Source organism: Equus caballus, chromosome 19, assembly GCF_041296265.1.
Source record: "Equus caballus isolate H_3958 breed thoroughbred chromosome 19, TB-T2T, whole genome shotgun sequence".
NCBI classification, from domain to species: domain Eukaryota; kingdom Metazoa; phylum Chordata; class Mammalia; order Perissodactyla; family Equidae; genus Equus; species Equus caballus.
Genome location: NC_091702.1, coordinates 56,213,736 through 56,232,796, shown reverse-complemented (window position 1 = coordinate 56,232,796; position 19,061 = coordinate 56,213,736). Strand labels below are relative to the sequence as shown.

The 19,061-nt window shown below is 41.1% G+C and overlaps 1 protein-coding gene across 6 annotated transcripts in view; it reads left to right on the top strand.

Moving 5' to 3' along the window:
* Positions 1-12,126: 12,126 nt before the first annotated feature.
* The window catches only part of CD96 (CD96 molecule), an 86,885-nt gene continuing 79,950 nt past the window's right edge, over positions 12,127-19,061 (top strand). For 3 of the 6 annotated variants that reach the window (XR_011428851.1, XR_011428850.1, XM_070242842.1), the window contains exons 1-2: positions 12,312-12,528; positions 14,428-14,784. Coding sequence is in view for 4 of the 6 variants with exons in the window: in XM_070242842.1 (XP_070098943.1) it covers positions 12,468-12,528; positions 14,428-14,784 (418 nt within the window). In the remaining 2 variants the exon portion in view is untranslated. Of the gene's footprint in view, positions 12,529-14,427; positions 14,785-19,061 lie in introns of all 6 variants that reach the window. The other 3 variants (XM_014732900.3, XM_014732898.3, XM_014732899.3) reach the window with 3 other exon arrangements.

Genomic DNA, 19,061 nt, shown 5'->3' with positions numbered 1-19,061 from the left:
CAGAGAAAAAGCCTCCTTAATAGGGAGGAAAAGCATTAAGGGATTGCAGGCTTCATCTGCCAGAACTAAGATATTCATCCATATAATTTATTGTAATTTTTTATGTTTTGTATAATCTATCATCTTCTGTATATTTCATGGATATCTTATACTTGACAGGCCAAGCAGACCACTATAATGTCAAGATCTCTAAAAGTCATTTAGTGATGACCGTTAAACTAGCCTTGAATCAATGAACTAGAAGGCCATTTTCATTTGTGTGATCCTTAGCAGTTTACTAGTTTACTAAAAGGGAAACGCAAGCCCAGGAAAGCTAATGACCTATTTGTCCAACTTCACTGAACTGGGGAAGAGCTATATCAGAAAACTGTCTTCCTTTTCTTGACTCCTCTCCTTTGCATCTTATTTCTATTAACATTATTGTGGCTTCCTTAGCTATACTGTGGGCCAGACTCCATACCAAGTGCTTCACAACGCCGTCTCATTGAATCCTCACAGCAACATGGGGGGATAGGTATTGTCATTATCCTCATTTTATATGTAAGAAAACTGAGGCTCAAAGAAGTTACTTGACCGATGTCCTTTAACTAACAGCTAGGGAATCCCAGATTTTAAACTAAAGTTTGTTTCAATTCACACCCTAAGTTCCTAACCATATCTTATACATAACATTGCCTAGAAAGATGACATTGAATTGTTCTCTTGTGCGTTTCTCATTTCCCCAACGTCTCTCTTAAGGCAAAATGTGATTTTCTAAGTTGATTATGCTCTGAGCTCAAACCCTTGTCTGGAAATCAGTCTCTTAGGCCAGCTTTTGCTCCATACATCATGTCTATGTTAGGGATTCAAAACATAGCCGGGAACTTTAGTGAGTGATGGATGGCACTAACCAGAGCACAGATCACTTTCCTTCAGCTCTTCTGAATCTGCAGTTGACACAAGTGGAGAAAAAGAAATTCAACTTGTTTTCATCAAGGAAAGAATTAAGCAATAAATGCAAACTAACGTTTTGGCAAAAAATTATTGTTATCATTATGAAACAACAATGAAAATCATACAATGCACTTCATGTTAATAATATCTAATTTTTCAGTGGGCTTACTTTGGTGCCAGGTACTTTACATGTCATCAATCTTCCCACCCACACTATTTTACAAATGATAGGACACAGTGGCTCAGAGAGGTTAAGCATCTTGTTTAAGGTCACAGTGCTGGAAAATGGAAGAGCCAAGAACTGAAGTAGATCTGACCAATCATAGGGTCTGTGTTGTACACTTGATTGCCCCAATTTAATACAGGTCTTTTGCTTTATATTTGTATACAAGTTTACACGTGGTTTTCATACATGGTTTCAGATTCTAACATGGAAAATCACTTCCCAGTGGAAAAGTTTCTGATACATTTCTACCAAATACTTCCTCTAGGAGTGTACACAAGAAGTTTCTGGAGGCCAGGCTTGATGCAACTTAGTCTGCCCAGACAGTGGTCAGGATTAGGAAATCACGCTCTTTGAATGGTTGGCTGATGGTGGTGAACACCACTGGAGAGGAAAAATATTGCTTCTATTTTTAAAATTTTTCATCCTTCTCTCTCTGTGTATTAAACTTCTTACCTAATGTTTCAAGTTGCAGAGATGATAATAGAGTAGAGAGCCCACACAATGGAGGGTAAGGACTTCTTTTGCCCCAGCTCTCCTCTGATAATCCAAATGGCTCTTCCAGCCCATTGGGAGGATGGTTCTCCAAAAAGATTCCCTCTGAGCTATGTAGAATGTCTATGGTTTATGTCATGTCAGGGAGTCTTAGGTAAGGGCCCCTGGGAAACAGACACTGTTGAGATTTGCCTAAAGAAGGTTTATTGGGGACTGCTTTTGGAAACAACACTACAAGGGAGTGAGGGAAACAAGATGGGGCAGAAGGAGAAATTGACTTGTAATAAATTTGCCACAGAAGCCTCAGGCCATCCCCCAGGGGAGCTCTGGAGCTGGGATGACCCTTCAAAGTTGTCCAGAATTGAGGCAAGGGGCCAGGCCTTTGCACCTCCTCCTCATTAGCCTCTCCTTACATGTGGGCTGTTTCCAGGCAGGCAACTCTATTCAGATGGAAATTCTTGGAGAGTGACTCAGCTATGAGCCGTTGGAAGGCAACACTCCCAGCAGCAAGGGAAATGAGCACTTCAGTTGTGCATGGGGGAGTTGGTGAGCACACCACAGTATCTACTCCAATTTTCTCAGTGCTGATAGCGAGCTTGATTTCCTGAGGTGATTTGCATCATGATATCTTTAGTGGTTTGAATGGTCGCCCCCAAAAAGAGATGTGTGAGTCCTAACCCCTAGTACCTGTAAATGCCACCTAGTTTGAAAAGAGTCTTTCCAAATGTAATTAAATAGAGATCTGGAGATGAGATCATTGGCCCTAAATCCAATGACTAATATCCCTATAAGAAACAGAAGAGGAGATGACACAGGGAGAGGAGGAGAAGGCCATGAGAAGACTAAAGCAGGTTGGAGTGACACTGACAGATCCCAGAAGCTGAATAGCCAATGAGCAGATTGTCTCCCAGAGCCTCCAGAGGGAGAGCGATCTGCTGACCCCTTGATTTTGGGTTTCTTGTCTCCGTAATTGTGAGAGAATAAATTTCTGTTGTTTCAAGCCACCAAGTTTGTGGTAATTTGTTACGGCAGCCCTAGGAAACTAATACAATATGTTACACCGTTATAAGAAATTACGTTTTTAAACCCATTGTCTCCAATATCTTTGTCCAATGGATTTGGTGCAATCATGACAACAACATGTCAGGACCCAGGACTGCATGGACACTCACCGCTCACCATCATATGGTGGTGTAGAACATTTTGATAGATATTCATGAAAAAAGAGTCTTAGTTCCGAGCGTATAGCTGGGTCTTCTATTCACTTGGAAACTGGTCAATTTCTGTTTTTCTTATTCTCAAGTATTCATTTCCCCCCAAGTAAGTCATGGAAATATTTTCCTGGCCTGTGGTAGTTCATGCCCCGTTTTAGGCTTCATTCCCAGATTATAAAGGTAAAGAATCAGTGGGAAAAATCCAAGGGTTTTCCTCAATGAGGGTTTCAAGTTGATGCCTACGCTCACTCTTTTCCTTTCAAGGGAACCTGGGTCTTACTGGGAATGTTGAGACTTAATGAAAAGAGGAAGTCTGTTAAATGTAACCCTTGGTCTCCCCAGGGAGTGCTCTTGACATACAGGAGGTGACAGAGATGATGGAACTGAAGGGTGCTGATCCTTTGCCTGTCTTTAAAAGCAGGAACTAAATGCTATTCCACAGTGGTGAGGGTCTCAAAGAATGTCTTAGTCACTCTATATGCAGAACATGAAGACAGGCTCTCCTGATTTCAACTATTTCCTTCCATGAGATCCGAGATCCTCTTGCAGGCATTGCCAATAGGGGGAGCTCTTTCCCATGATAGGACGTATCTCATAATGCCTATGACTGAAAGAAGGAAATCTTTTTAAGCCCTTCTTGGAGAAGGAAAAAGATCCTCTACTGGCTCTCACCCATCACTCTGCTGCACATTCTCTGTCTGGTGGTTTCTGAGGTGCCCCCTCACTAGTGGGTTGGGCACTCAACAGTGACACCTGCTCTAGTACCTGTGGACCAGCAAAGAAAGCCTGCAGCCTTTCCTGTCAGGACAACTGAGGACCACACAGCTGGTATGCTGCATATTACTTGTTTGTCCCTCTGGATCCATCATGTTCATCATCCTGAGAGGCTGAGCTGTGTGGACTATATAAAAGAGCTCCCTTGACCTCTGGTTCAGCAGGTCCTCTATTTTAGAGGGAGGAAGAAGAGTGAGGTCGAGATACTTATATCCCCAGCTCCCTACTGGAAGAGTTTCCATGACTTGACTGCATTTCCGTCCTGACGGCCACAATTCCTGTCAAGGGGCTCTTTCCCTACAGCTACTCTCTGTGGTGACCCTCTCCCATTTCCCCTCAGAATGGAATGGCTTCCCACTGTTGCTAGCCCCGAGAACTATGCCATCCCTGTTGTTTCCCCTACATCCTATCACACCTTTATAAATAAACCCTATATTAAACTCTACTCACTTATCACTTTTGAGCGTGCCTTCTGTTTTCAGCTGGGATGAGATTGCCTTACCAACTATGGAGTAATGCAGCATTCAGGGAGCAATAACTTCAGTGAATGCTAAGCCACTAGTGGTAGCAAAAGTTGCATGTGGCTTCTCTGATGTTTTTTCATATGATGTGCTTCTATGTAAGAAACCTAGATTTTATCATATTCATTTCCCCACAGTTATAGCATAATACCCTATAGCTCTCTGCCCATTAGAGAATAAGTCTTGACATTGGTAGAGGTAGGATTGTCACTCATTTCTATTGTAAGTACTGTTACTGAATTCCATGGCTCACAGCACAGGGATTTCTTTATTTTCTAGTGTTGACTTGAGCATTTGGCAAGTCAGCCATGAAAATCTTTAAATTTATATTCACTTCATCAAGGTACATATGGTCTGCTCTCTTATGAACTGCTAATTTTCTTAGTCTCACGTACTTCCCAGTGGACCTAAAGGTCATAATTGGTGGTGGATTCAAAGGGAGTCCTTGAACCTCTCATACTTACAGTGGTCACCCCTCTCCTTGATCGTGCTGAAATGACATCAGCCAAGAGGAGAGGTCCTTTATCTTTGTCTCTGTGGATCAATCCTAGTATCTGACATATAGTTGGAACTCAATATTTGTTGAGAAGCTCATCAGAATGAAAGATACATCTTATTTTTAGGACTATTTGACTAGTTTATTTCAAGTTTGCAAGACATTGTGAGATGAGCATGCTATATTGTTCCCATTGAGGGAAATGGTATTACTCAGTCAAGAGAGTTTCACCAAAAAATATTCATATAGTATCTATTTTGTGCCCAATACTATTCTGGGGCCTAGGGATAGAGCTGTGAGTAAGGAGACAGCCTTAGCATGCACTCCTTCCAGAAGCACAGCCTGAGATAACAGCTTGCTTACAGTTACTTTGGGATATTATCCTCTGGAACAGGAAAGGAGGACTGAAAAGAGTAAAGCAGAGAAGGAGGGAAAGCCAATCCAAGGCTGCATTCTTAAGCAGCTGACACCATGGATAAAGGTGACTGGGTCCCTCTGGGTGCCCTCTGAGGAGCTGTGTAGAGTGCACCGCAGAATCATCCAGTCAGAAGAGGAGGGATTTATGCACCAGCTCCTGCTCTGCGTTGTGCACATGCTGCCCCGTGGGGTGTTAACTCTCTCGCTCTTTCAGAGTTGTGCATGTGTCAGAATGGACATGGCACTATGTCTCTGCCCCAGGGATGCCCAGGTCAGGGCGAGGCCTTCAGGGCAGCTGAGGAGAAGTGCTTTCAGGTTGTCCATGTGAGCAGCTGGCTGCCTCCACAACACCTGGAGTAAAAATGTGGGTGGAGACATGGTGTTTGGTGAAGCCTAAGGGGTGACTAATACCCAAGTCTCCGTCCTCACAGAACTTACATTCTAATGGAAAGTGACAATATACCAAAAGAAAATAAGCAACCTAACTTCTCATAGTGATAAGCATCATGAAGGAAACACAGTTGCTATTGTGACAGAGACCCAGGTGGGGCTCCCTTAGTTACAGGAAAGGCCTCGCAGAGCACAGATCATTGGAACAACCCCAGGATGAGAGAATCCAGTCATGTAACAAGGCTGCAGAAGAGTTTTCTATGCAGAGAAAACAGCAAATGCAGAGACCCCGGGGGTTAATGAACATGGAGAGCCCAAGGGAAAGAAGGGAAAGAGGGGGCAAGACTGTGATAAGTTGAGGGAGTGTCGGGTTGGGGAGGCAGGCCAGAGCTAGAGGCTGGCCAGGTCATGTAGGTCATGTGGTAAAGTGTTGAGTTCCTCTCAAGCATGAGTATGTCCTGAGATGTCTGAAAAGACGACCTTGACATTTACAGAACTGGCATCTGAGGTTTGCACCTATGTTGGGTGTAACTGACAGGGTCTCTGATACATTGTTCTGTGCAATTTTATGTCATAGAGGCACCCTTTGGGTTACATGTTCTGTGAGGCTGGTCTGTGGGGTGAATCACTTTGCTGGAGTGTGAGCCTAGTTGACAACTCAGCACCCCCATTCCAGCCTGGTTTTCTTGACCTTTAGTCATAGTCATGGAAATAGCAACACTAGTGACATGATTAATCTCTGTTTCTGTGCAGAAAAAAAAAATGGCTCAAAGTAAACCCAAACCCTTGGGTTCAATATTTATGGTATAAATAACTCTGTGACTTCAGGTTCATCATCTCCCTTCATTGGGCACCAGATTCCTCATTTATAAAATAAGGGGGTTGATTCTTCTGAAGTTCTGTGGTTCTGTAACTATGGTTAGAGGGTGAAACTGATACAAATACTCCTTATTCCAAGTAGATTCTGTTTCAAAAGCAATAAGGCATGATTTTATTTTAGAAAGAAAAAAGAAAGTTTTTCTAACTTTCTCAAAAGTGACAAGGCATGGTACTGTTTTAGGAAAAATCAGCTCTGAGGGTCTTCCATGTGCTTCAGAGGACTTTCCATGCAGTGTTTTTCGTTGTTCATTTGTTTGCATCATCATCTAGTTCTTCTAGAAATGTGACCTTCCCAGCGGGGTGCTGGGTAATTAGAGCAACTTCTCCTTCAGCCACCTGTTGTGTGTACTGAGGACGGAGGAGACAGATAAACAGAAAGAGAATTGTTTGGAGATGTAGATAGGAGACCCATAAGGCCTTCTCTGAGCAAAACAAAAGAGAAAAATACATCATAAATGGCTAAAGAACAGTGAAACTAAAATTGATGCTGAGTCACATAACACCAGGGTGAAGTTAATTCAATACCTTCAATTTAAAAATAGCATGCCTGGTTTCACCCAGAGAATTGGTCAGAATTCCACCAGGAAATTACATTGAAAAGCAAGCAAGGGAATAAATAGACGAACAGAAACTTCTCGAACAAATATGTGTGTGAATATATACACATATACATCTGCAAATATACATATAAATCACTCACTATTGTTTCCTCTGTGACATATAGGTGCAAGTATGCCATGGGAATAAAAAAACGAACGATTTCTAGATTGGTTCTTACTTGTCAAGATATTGGAGGCAATTTGCATTTTCATTTGAAGAATGGTTGGTTTCAACTGTCGAAGATATTAAGCTGAATAGTTTAATAGTGTAAGATAAGACTCCATGAAACAAGTAGCACAAGCTTCTTTATAACAAACTCTTCGACCTTGGGCAAGACACTTTTACCTCTGGGGCCTCAGTGTCTTCATGTGTAAAATGAAGGTTCAGTCTACACCAGATGATCAGTACAATTCCTTCCAACTGCAACATTCTACAGATTTGGCAGAAAACAGACAATCTTGTTGTGCCAGCAAGCTCATGCCTCTGTTTTTGACTCTTCCACAAAGGAGGCAAATCTTTCAAAAGTTAGACTTCTTTTCTGGAGGAGGGGAGTATGTTTTTTCACAATTATCCTCTGTATTCTTACGGTCCATTCAGGGGTCTGAAGTTCAAAACAATGTCCATGGTCTCTGTAAGATCTTCAATCACTAAACAAAATGAAATAGCGCTCATTACAAAATTTTCATTGAGCCAGCAATGTGAAACAACACCTTTTAAAAAGATGTTCAGCAATAGGGACTAAATTTCTAGCCCACTCATTTTGCCTCCCCATTACAATCCTTCGTAGCCCAAAAAAGAATTTGGTTTAGCTCTCAGTTACCCAGGAAACGCTATTAATCACAACCTCCTATTTCCTGATAACATTACTGAGCTACACCATTACAAAAGCAACAAATGCTGGAGTGGTCTCTCTCTCTCCCTCTGGCTCTCACTCTTGTGTACTCTCTCAAACTCAGAACTCTATTTAAAAGGAAATAATTGGGAAAAAAGGGGAGAGAGTTACTGGCAAAAGGTCGGATCCAGTCCTTGGTTGACTTCACCCAGCCTATTGTTTTCACCAAGCATACAAACACAACCTCTTTACGTCAATCTGTGGTTGTAAAAATACAATGCGGTTAATAAGATTTTTGTAGCAGCCTACAAAAGGATCACAGTTTCAGAGTATCCATACTATCTTTCTTTAAACTCTAAAATCAATTGCCATGCTTCTCAGATTTTCAGAGGGTTCTTTTTCTCTCCATTGAATGTGAAGAGACATTTTAAATAAATTTTCAATGTTTTGAAACCAGGTAGAATGTAGAATTTAAAACGTTTCTTCTCTTTCTGGCTATGTTAACTTAACCCTAGAAATATTGATGGTTTGAAATGTATTTCTGCAAAAATGAATGTTACTGAGTTACTAGTGAGTGAACATTACCTTCCCAAGACTTTGGCAAAATCAAGGTCTCTCTCACTCTCCCTGCCTCTCTCATTCTCTCTCACTCTCTCTCTCTCTCTTTGTTTCAGCTTGCCACTGGAAAGAAATATTTGAAGATTACTAACTATAATTATTCAATTGAATTTTTAAATTCTATTTCTTGAAGTAAAACATGAAGTAGAAATTTTATATTTATCTACTTAAAATTATTTTTCTGTACATCCATACAATAAAATATGATGAAATTATTTTAAAAGAAAGTTTATCTCTGTTCTATAACATGTGTATATGTCTACAATATGTTATGAAGTGAAAAAAAAGCACAGTTAGAGTGCATACTATGTAGTCATTCAACACCTAACATTTCCGTTAACAACGGACCGCATATGTGACAGTGGTCCCATAAGATTAGTACCATACAGCCTGGGTGTGTAGTAGGCTGTACCATCTAGGTTTGTGTAAGAACCCTTTACGATGTTCACACAATGACAAAATCACCCAACGACGCATTTCTCAGAACAGCAGAACATATCCCCATCGTTAGTCAATGCATGACAGTACATATTTATGTAAAAGTCTAGAAAGACATAAGACAAAATATAAGTACTGGTTGTCTCTGAGTGGTTAGGATTCCAGCTGATTTTTATTTTCTTTGTTATCCTTTCAAAATGTTTTCTGATAATGAGAGAGATTGATTTTGTCATTGGAAAATGTATTAAATTAAAATCTGTCTGTAATGGATGGAATTGAGCATGGTGGAAATGATGGTGATAAAACAGATTGCTATGCTGAATGTCTCATGAAATTCTTTTTCCGTTACATAGTAATTCTTAAAACTCATAAAATTTCAGTGGAAAACCAAAACGAGGAGCTCTAATCTCATGAAGGCAGGGCTTCTACCTGACCCCAACACGTTATCCCTCACTTCCTCTCCAAAGTCCAGTGATCCTTTGGTGATTGCTCCTTGGGTGGGGTGGCTCTTCCAGCAGGAATCCAGCTCCATTACAGTTTTTCTTTTCTCCTTATTGTGATGCATGAAACTTCAGAGGAGATTTTGCTTCCATGTCCAATTGGACACCAAGCCTTGCCTCCTCTTTCTTTGTAATGTCCATGCCTCCAAAGCACTTTGCTTTAACCACTGACACCATTAGGCTCTCACACTCAGGTGTCTAAAGAAATATGACGCCTAACAGGTCTTCTGTCTCCCTTTTCGCCCTTCTTTTATTCAATCTACATATGTTCACCTAATTCATCCTTCTAAAATTTTACCTTGAATATGTTACTCTTTTGTTGAAAAACCTATAACCCTCTCTGACATGAACAAAAAAAGTGTAGAGCCCAGAATTCAAAGCCTGCATCATCCAAGCTCACCCCTTGAAAGACTTTGTCTGCCCCCAAGCCAAAGCCTCTGCTCCATGATAACAGCTGATTCACTAAATTGACCTTGAACTTCAACACTTCCAAGCATTGGCTCTTTCTGTTTCCTCTGCCTGGAATGACTTGCCTTGTGGTTTCCACCAGACTCACTTCTACAATATGAAGCCAAGTTTCGATTCCACTTGAGACGTTCCTAGCTCACTTGATCCCTGGGAGATACCCCCTTTTCTAAAGTCATATGCTACCTACTCATTCAGTTCTGTGCCTTACATTTCTTGACTCTTTTGGTGCACATGGATGTTTCTCCTTAAACAGTAAGTGCTTTAAGAGTAAGGGCTGTGTTTTGTCATTTGTATGTTAAAATCAGCTAGAACTATGCCTCTTCAGTAATCCCTTAAGAGTTGGCACACAGTAAATATTTTTTGATTAACTGAAACACTAAGCAACATGTTTTCTAATTATTTTGGGAGAGAAACATGTGCAAAGGTATAACACTCCACATTTTTGTTTTATTTTTTTATATAGTAGTTATCAGTATTGTTTGCATTAACCTCTACTAAAACCACAAAAGTAAGTTTACCTTATGCTCAACTTCCTATTTCTGAAAATGTCCTTTACTCATTGAGGGTGACTGTTTAGATGGAGCATTTAAAAAGTTTGTCCAAAACACACAATTATGGCTTGCCTCTAGCAGAAATAATGTGTGCCCCTGCTTCTCTTTGTAAATAATTGAATTTGCCTCTGAAGTTCAAGAAGTTCAGGATTTCTTTTTGTGTGTGAAACTGGCTGCTTCTGTTTTCTCTTTATATGCAGCAGACTCCAATCTACGGCAGAAGAAATGCTGTGCATTTGGGATTTGGTGAGCAGGGAGGATAATAGAAGAGATTTTCCTGACTTCCATAGAAGAGTTATTTTTAAGTATAGAGAATGCCTATCGCCACGCTGAAAGGGCCTTTAGAAAGTATTATCAGGATTGAAAAGCAGTGGAGGCAATTCCCACCACCTGGGTCAGCTGTGCTGGTGTGCGGCGTGTTGCTGCCACCTGCTGCATGCAAACAGCCATGGAGGGGCTGTCTCCTGGGTTGTGCGGCTGCGGGACACCAGGTGCATTCAATTAATATTCTGTGGGTGTCTGAAATTTTTCTTCTCTTAGAGCCTGGGTGAGTCCCAAAGGAAAACTAGTCAAATCTGATGACTCCAGGACACAGAGGTTTCTAGGTTTAAAAACCATGAACCAAGCTCTGAATCACAGCCAGAGAAGGCAGATCTGCCCAGTAACCATTGAACAGGCGCCTGGGGCGGCCCAACCCCAATGAGAGGCAAGGATTCCATTAAAATTGATTCTGTAGCTCTTGTTTCACCATATGCAAATCTCTGTTCTCCCAGCTAAATTCTAACCTCCTGAATGGCAAGGGCCACGCCTTATGTCTCATCATCATCCATACTCCCCCCAGGGCCTTGCATAGGGACAGATAAGTACACACATGACAACATGACACAATGTCATGATACACGATGACATGATACATGATGACAGCCTGGCCAAAATCATCTCCCTCTGACCTTGAAAGAGTAATCACCTCAGAAACACAGCTCAGCCTTCTCATATTCGTCTTGAGGCTTGCTGATGATGCCTCTATTGTAGTAGTGAAATTAGAGTCGCAGAATATTTCACCAATCGTTCATATGGTGGTATGTAGACACATAGTGATTCGCTTTTATTCTTTGTTGTAAACTTAAGCTGTAGTCCTCAGCCTAATGCTTGTCTTTTAAATGTTGGAAGGTGAAGAGGGCCTATTTTATCCAAAGCTGGAAAACCAGTACATTCGTTTCTGGCAGGAAACAGTCATCAGGTGCTAGGAGTCTCTTCTCTGAACCCTAGTCTGAGTCCTCTGTCAATGGAATTAACTGGGCAATATGGCAGGCCTGGTGTCTGCCCGAGGTAGGGGATCTCTGCCTTTGCATTCTGATTCATTCGGCCTTGCTCTACATGGTTTCTGGCTGAGGTGCAGACAAGCTCTTCTGCTGCCAGCGAAAAAGGCCTCCAGCCATCAGGGTGGGAGATGTCCCTACCTGACCTTTAGCCTGTCTGAGACAAGGGTGGAAAAGAAACCTTCACGTCTCCCTGCCCAGGAAGTGTGGTTTCCTTGCAAGAGGGGAGACAAGAAAACTCAGTATGATAGCTGATGCTACCCTCTGTTACTTTTCAGATTTTATTAAAATTAAATGTGTTAATTCTTTATTCTTTCACCCTGGAGCAATTCTGGAAAGAAAACATTTTAAAATTGAACAGAAAAACTATTATGAAAGACACGAAGCCCAGATTTGTTAAATGACTTTGTACTCTTGAAAAGAAATGTATAAAAAGCACATTACGAAGTGCTCTGCATGATTTCCTTTGTTTGGATTTTAGAAGCAGCTTAACTGACACAGGGATCCTGAAAGAGAGAATCTTCGGATTCTGAAAAGCCTTTTAACGAAGGTGACACAGAAGATTTCAGAGAACAATTTCAACATTGTTCTGTGGAAGGTTATACTTAGCTCTGAACCACATTGCTTTCCTGTCTACGTTTCATTTCCTGGGGTCTTGCCAAGTGATAAACAGCCCCAGGCATGTGGTAGATTTGGGGTTTCTCAGCACGAATAGGGTGGCTGGAGTTTCCTTCGTTAAAAGCATCAATTGACTTCTGCGATCATTATGGAAATGCTGAGATAAGGTCTTCGGGCGACGATGGAGAAAAAATGGACATACTGTGCCGTCTATTCCATCATCCAGATACATTTTGTCAGGGGTAAGGCCTCCGGTTGTCCTTTCTTGTCAAATCGGCTGCTTTAGGGGCGATTGGGGCCTCTGTTCATTTAAAATGCCTGTGACTGCTGCCAAAGTTGATCACCGAAGGCAGATCATTACTACGGTTTTCAGTCATGTGTTTAAGTGGCAGCTATCGGAGAGATGTTAGAGTCTAGAAATGATTACTAACGAACACTAAAAACAGGAAGGGAACGAGTAGTTTGTGCCACTGCTCTGAGACATTTTCACCCATTTCCTTTCTAAGAGGATCTCTGGAGTAACTGGGAAATTGTGTTTCTTGGAAATGAAATGCTCTCCAAACGGTAGTCAGAACAACTCCAGAATACCAAAAGAATCACAAAGGCATCGATGCTCAGAGATCTTTGCTGAACTTTTTCTCTCTCTCAAAGATCCTTTTTCTTTCAGATATAACAAGCGTTTCTCTTCCAAATATTAATGTCTTTGGGTGTTGAACATACATTGAATTTTAATGAGGCATGTGTAGGTATGGACCTCAGAGACAAAGTGGGTCCCTACGACAGTGGGAACCAGTGCCTAAAGGCCCTAATTAGAAATAGCAAGAGGAAAGATTTGTTCTGCATTCCGTTGCATGCGGGCATTACAGTGAGCCTGAGTGTCTTAAGAATTAACTGTGCTTTTCAGATAGAGCTACGAAGGTTTTAAGGAGAATTTCTAAATCAAAGGAGACTTTGGAATATAATGCTGTAGATAGGATCAGAGGCATGTTATCAGGCAAAGGAGAGCTCACAGGGAGCTACATTAAGCTGTACTAACCTCTGCCTACCCAAGGTTTTGCATCCATAAAAGTGTAATAATTCCCATTTGTCAAGTACCTTTGAGAGCATTGTTTCTTCTCAGTTGCTTGTCATCTTTTTATCTTTTCCCTTTGTGAGCTTCAGTGGTACTTGTCACAATAATATATCATTCCTGTAAGAGTATTCTATGCTAATTCTAAAACTGGGGCTACACTATTGAAAGGATGTCAAAGGCTCAATGTTTAACATGTATTAAATGCCCTGTACCATTTGGCCAGAGAGCAGATGGGAGAGAATCTTCTTCTTTGTGTCTAGTATTTCAAAGTGTTGCTTATAGATGATACCGACTAATGGTTTATCTTTGGTGGAACCTCTGCCTGAGATATTTTCTCCCCTCCTTTCCTCAGGAATTCTAACTATATGGAAAGGAAGGCCCTTTGGTCCTCATATCTTGAATGTGAAGTTTCTTACTCTTCTCAACCAATCTGGGAGGCAGTTTGGAGGTTATGACAGTTATGAGCACAGACTCTAGGCAACTGAATTCATGGTCTTTTCCTGAGATGTGACTTTAAGCAAATCACTTAGTCTCTCTGTGCCTCAGTTTCCCCTTTGATAAAGAATGTTAGCAGCATCACTCTTTGGTGTGTGAGGATTGAACAAGCTAGCCTGTGCAAAAGCCTAGGCTATATATCTATTATTTTTTCAGTTTCAGAAAATACTGTTTGTGTGTAATATGGAGCTCTTGATTCATAACCAAAAAAGCCAATTGTACTCATTGTAAGAAGAGTTGCCATAAATTTGCTGATGGGCTTCAACTTTTAAAGAGGCTTAAGTTTTGTTCATAGGTAGTCAGAGACCTTAGAATATTTTTTGGACAGACTAACAGACAGAAAGATGGATATTCAGAAGTCAATAAGTTCCTCTAGTGTCCTTAAGCTAATGTCTCCTCATTTGTACGGAGTCTCATGCTTTTTTATCCAGAACAATCTCTCTCCTACACCTAAGGCAGCCAGGGAGAAAATTCCTCAGTTGCTCCCTTGCCTCACCAAAGTAGCCAAGGTTTTTAATTAAGAGTCGCTTCATATGAATCATACAAACTGATGGCTCATGTCCTTCCTTTTCAGGGGTGTGGGAAGAAATGTTCAATGCAGAAGAAGACGTTTATGCTTTACCTGGCTCTGACGTCAACCTGACCTGCCAAATACGGAAGAAAGGCTTCTTGGTGCAGATGCAATGGTCCAAGTTCACTGATAAGTTGGACCTGATTGCCCTTTATCATCCCGAATATGGTTCCTACTGTGCCATTGGGAGTCCCTGTAAGTCACTGGTGACTTACAGAGAAATTCCTGGGAATGTGTCGCAGTGGACTCTGCACTTAAGGAACATGTCCTCCTCACTCACGGGGAAGTATGAATGTAGCTTTACTCTGTATCCAGAGGGCATTTGGACTAAAATCTACAACCTACTTATTCAGACAAATGGTAAGTGTAACTGGTAGAGGGAAGGAAGCACATGCTTTCATTCAGTTCTCATTCGTTCAACAAATGTGCATTATGAGCCAACCATGTGCTAGGCATGGTGCTATGTACACAAAAGTTGAGCAGAAAGAGGCATTGCCTGGGAAAGAAGACAGAAATTGAGCAAATAATTCCATAAGTAAATGTAAAATTGCAACGGTGATAAGTCACAAGGACTACAAAAATCTTGTGAGAGTGCCTATAACAGAGGCCAGGCAAATTGACCCTGAGAAAGCAACACCTGAGCTGAGAGCTGAAGACTGAGTAGAATTAACATCATTTAGGAGGTTGGATGTTTGTGAGTGACCCACAACTTGTGTGAAGCGCTTTGTAGAGTTTGAGGAAATGGAAAAATACAGGTGGGACTGCCGTGGGGGATTAAGGGATGAAGTGGGAGATATGGTAAGAACCAGACCATGCCAGACCTTCTCAACCATGTCAAGGTTTTAATTTTTATCTAAGAGCCACAGGAAGATATTGAAGTATTTTCAACAAAAGGATGGTGTGACATTTATCAACTGATTGTATTTGTGTTATAAAAAGATCATGCTGGCTTCAGCATGAGAATGCAGTGAAGGTGGACAGGAGGGAAAAGGTGGAGACGTGTTAGAAGACAATCCCAGTAGCCCGGAGGAGACAGAGCAGTAGTTTGGGTAGACACAAAAAGAAAATGATAAATTTTATGAGTTGGGCATAAAACAAATATGACTTGGTAATAGAGGAGATATAGGACAATTGCAGCCTGAGTGAAGGAGAGAAAAAAATTGAAGGTGACACCCAGGTGCCTGGCACACATACATGAATGGTGGTGCCATTCACTGAGATGGGAGGCAAAGGAAGCAGAGCGGGTTTGTGCAGGAATTTATGGAAGTGGCTTTGGATATATTTAGCATAGGGCAGGTCAAGGTGCCAAGGAGGCTGCTGGACACGTAGTATTCACACAACCACATTTTAGAGGCCTGCATTTGGAGGCAGGAATCCTTGGTTTCAGATCTAGCTACTGTCTGGCTAGAAATGAATTTCACCTGGGGCCTGTCATGTAACTTCTCTGAGACCATCTGCAAAATGATGATAATAATGTCTACCCTAAATTACTTGGTCCTAAAATAAATGATTTCCATTTCTACTAATGGAAAAGAATGAAGACGAATGCCAACAAACAGAAAATGCGCTGGAAATGGGATGTTTTTAACTCAGGGGCAAAGTAGCCTGGTAATATAAGAAAAACAACAAAAATTAACTCCTGAGGGTTCTGCTGAAGGAGGCATGGAGCTGCCCAGGACAGGAGCAGGTGTAGATTTATCATCTCCTCTCTATTTCTAATCAAGAGATCGGACCATGGAATCGAAACAGCCCACCTATAGGGCAGGGCCTCCTCCACCACGACCTTACAAAGTCCTACTTCCATTGAGGTTTTCCAGGAAAAAAAAAAAAACTTGAGCTCAACTGGGGCTGGGATGGGGCTGAGTAAAGAGAAATAAGGAGACCTGTATAGAATAATGTTTAGTTATACGAGTTTGAGGATTGGCTCTGTCTTTTACTGTATATATCATCTTTGCCAAGTTGTTTCAAGTCTCTAACCTTTTTTTTTCTTACATAACGAATATGGATAATTATAGTACCTCCTTCATACGTACCATTATTTTTATGATTAAATGAGATAATCCATGTAAAGCATTTAGCATAGTTACTGCCAAAGTGTAAGGGTTTGGTAAATGACAATTTTCACCAAGAATAGTAATAATAGTAATGAGTGAACTCTATCTCTTAGTTTTTATTATAAAAGAATCCTCCTCCCTCTCTTTATATTTGCCTAATTTGGAATCCAACACGACATTCACCATACATTAGCAGAAGTACACACTGACCTTGGCTTTAGATATAGATTTCGTACCTTCTGCCTAAATCAGTAAACTATATATAGTATTGCGTATCTGAGGCCCTAATGTTTACTCCATCGAGAATTGGCAACATGGATTAGTGTAGCCTATAGGAAACAGGATATGGGATGGCTCAACATGAAGACAGCAATGGAGGTGAGGTAGTATATTACCCAGAAAGGAGGGTGGTGTTGCCTTTAAGGAAAGCATATTTCTTAAAATAATGGGCAACCCAAGGGAGCCAAGCTTGTTGCTGCTAAAAACTGCAAATCGCTGGAGAGGCAGAAGCCATGTCGACATCCTGCGTGGTTGGAAAATTCTCAGTCTTCTGATTGTAACTTTGCTGCTGGTCCGCTGGACCAGATGAAAAAAAAATGGCCTCAGTATCAGAGAAATAGTACTGGTATTGTGTATTTGGGTACAAAGGAAGCAAAATAGAAGAGAGCAAAACAGAAAGGGAAAAAAATTCTTCACCGTGGAGTGGCCAAAAGTGTAAGCCCAGTGTAGAGCTAAGGGGTAGACACTGACCTCAGACGAGGCAGCTGCCAGCGGAAAGCCTTGCCAAGTCCCCACCCAATGACACAGCTTTTTCTTCTTTATGCTTTCGATCTTCTCTCCCTTCTTCTCCTCTCACTTGTGCCATTTTTCTCTTACATCCCTGTGCAAGCTTCAAGTTTACAGGACAGCTGGATAAGCAAAGCACAAATAAAGAGCAAACACTTATGAGGTACAGAATCCAGTGCAAACTGAAGTGATGTACAAGAATCTAAATGTGAGGTGCTGAGGGACCAGAGGTGGTTAGGACCTCTTCCTGTTTCCTTTGTGTGTCATCTGAGTTGCTCTCTTCCCCTGTCTGCCCACAAAACAGTGTGTGTCTACATCCTGTCCCTATGCTCCCCGAGGGCGCAGCTGAGAGGGGACTCCGTTCTCTCCCGCAGTATTTTCTTCCTGTGAGTTAGTGCTGAGGCTGTGCGTGAGGTGGGACTGTAATAGTCAGTTTGGCATTTGCTTCTTTTTCCATTCTCTGATTAAACCTTGGGTTATTGTAACTGAGGTTTCCTTAATTTGAATGCTACTGGATCCCACAATGCTTCAGCTTGTAAGATTTTGATGCATTTTAAAATTTGTCGTTATTAGAATCCGTTATGAGAGTACAGTGTGGCTTTACTTTCCCAGATTAGAACAAAAGCCCTAGGGGGCTGTTGATATTGTTATTGGAAGGAGGAGGAGGAGGGGTATTGGTAACAGAAGGAGGGGCAGGCAATAACAATAACAACATAAGAAGAAGATAATAGAAGTGGTAGTAACAGTAGCCATATAATCTTGATAACATGACCCTGATAAGCTCGGTCTGACTGCATACTATTACCCTGGCTAGAAGCACAGTTTGTTCTTTGACTTTTTTTTTTTTCAATTTAATTGAGATATAATTGACATATAACATTCATTAGTTTTAGGTGTGCAACATGAGGATTTGATATATGTATATATTTCAAAATGACTACCATAACAAGTTAACACCCACCACCTCACATAGCTACAATTCGTTTTCTTTTATGAGAACTTTTAAGATCTACTCTCCTAGCAGCTTTCAAATATACAATACAGGTTTGTTAACTATAGTCACCATGCTGTGCATTACATCCTCAGAACTTATCATCTAATTAGAAGTTTGTACCTTTTCAACCCCTTCTCCTACTTTACCACCACCTCTGGCCTCTGGCAACCACCCATCTGTTCTTTGTGTCTATGAACTTACTTTAGTTTTGTTTTTTAGATTCCACATATAAGTGACATCACACAGTGTTTGTCTTTGTCTGCCTTATTTCACTTAGCATAATGCTCTCAAGATACATCAATCTTATCACAAATGGCAAGATTTCCTTCCTTCTTGTGGCTGAATGATATTCCATTGTATATTGAAATATTTTCTTTATCCATTCATCCACAGATGGACACTTAGATTTTTTCCATGTCTTGGCTGTTGTAAATAAGGCTGCAAGAACATGGGGGTGCAGATATCTTTCCGAGATAGTGATTTCATTTCTTTCAAATGTATACACAAAAGTGGGATTGCCAGATCATGTGATAGTTCTATTTTTAATTTTTTGAGAAAACTTTATACTGTTTTTCATAGTGGCTGCACCAATTTACACCAACCAAGTATAAAGATTCCTTTTCTCCATGTCCTCATCAACTACTCTTATTTTTTGTCTTTTTGTTAACAGCCATTCTAACTGATGTGAAGTGATATCTCATTGCAGTTTTGGTTTGCATTTCCCTGATGATTAGTGATGCTGAGCATCTTTTCATGTACCTGTTGGCCATTTGGAGGGCTTCTTTGGAAAAACGTCTATTCAG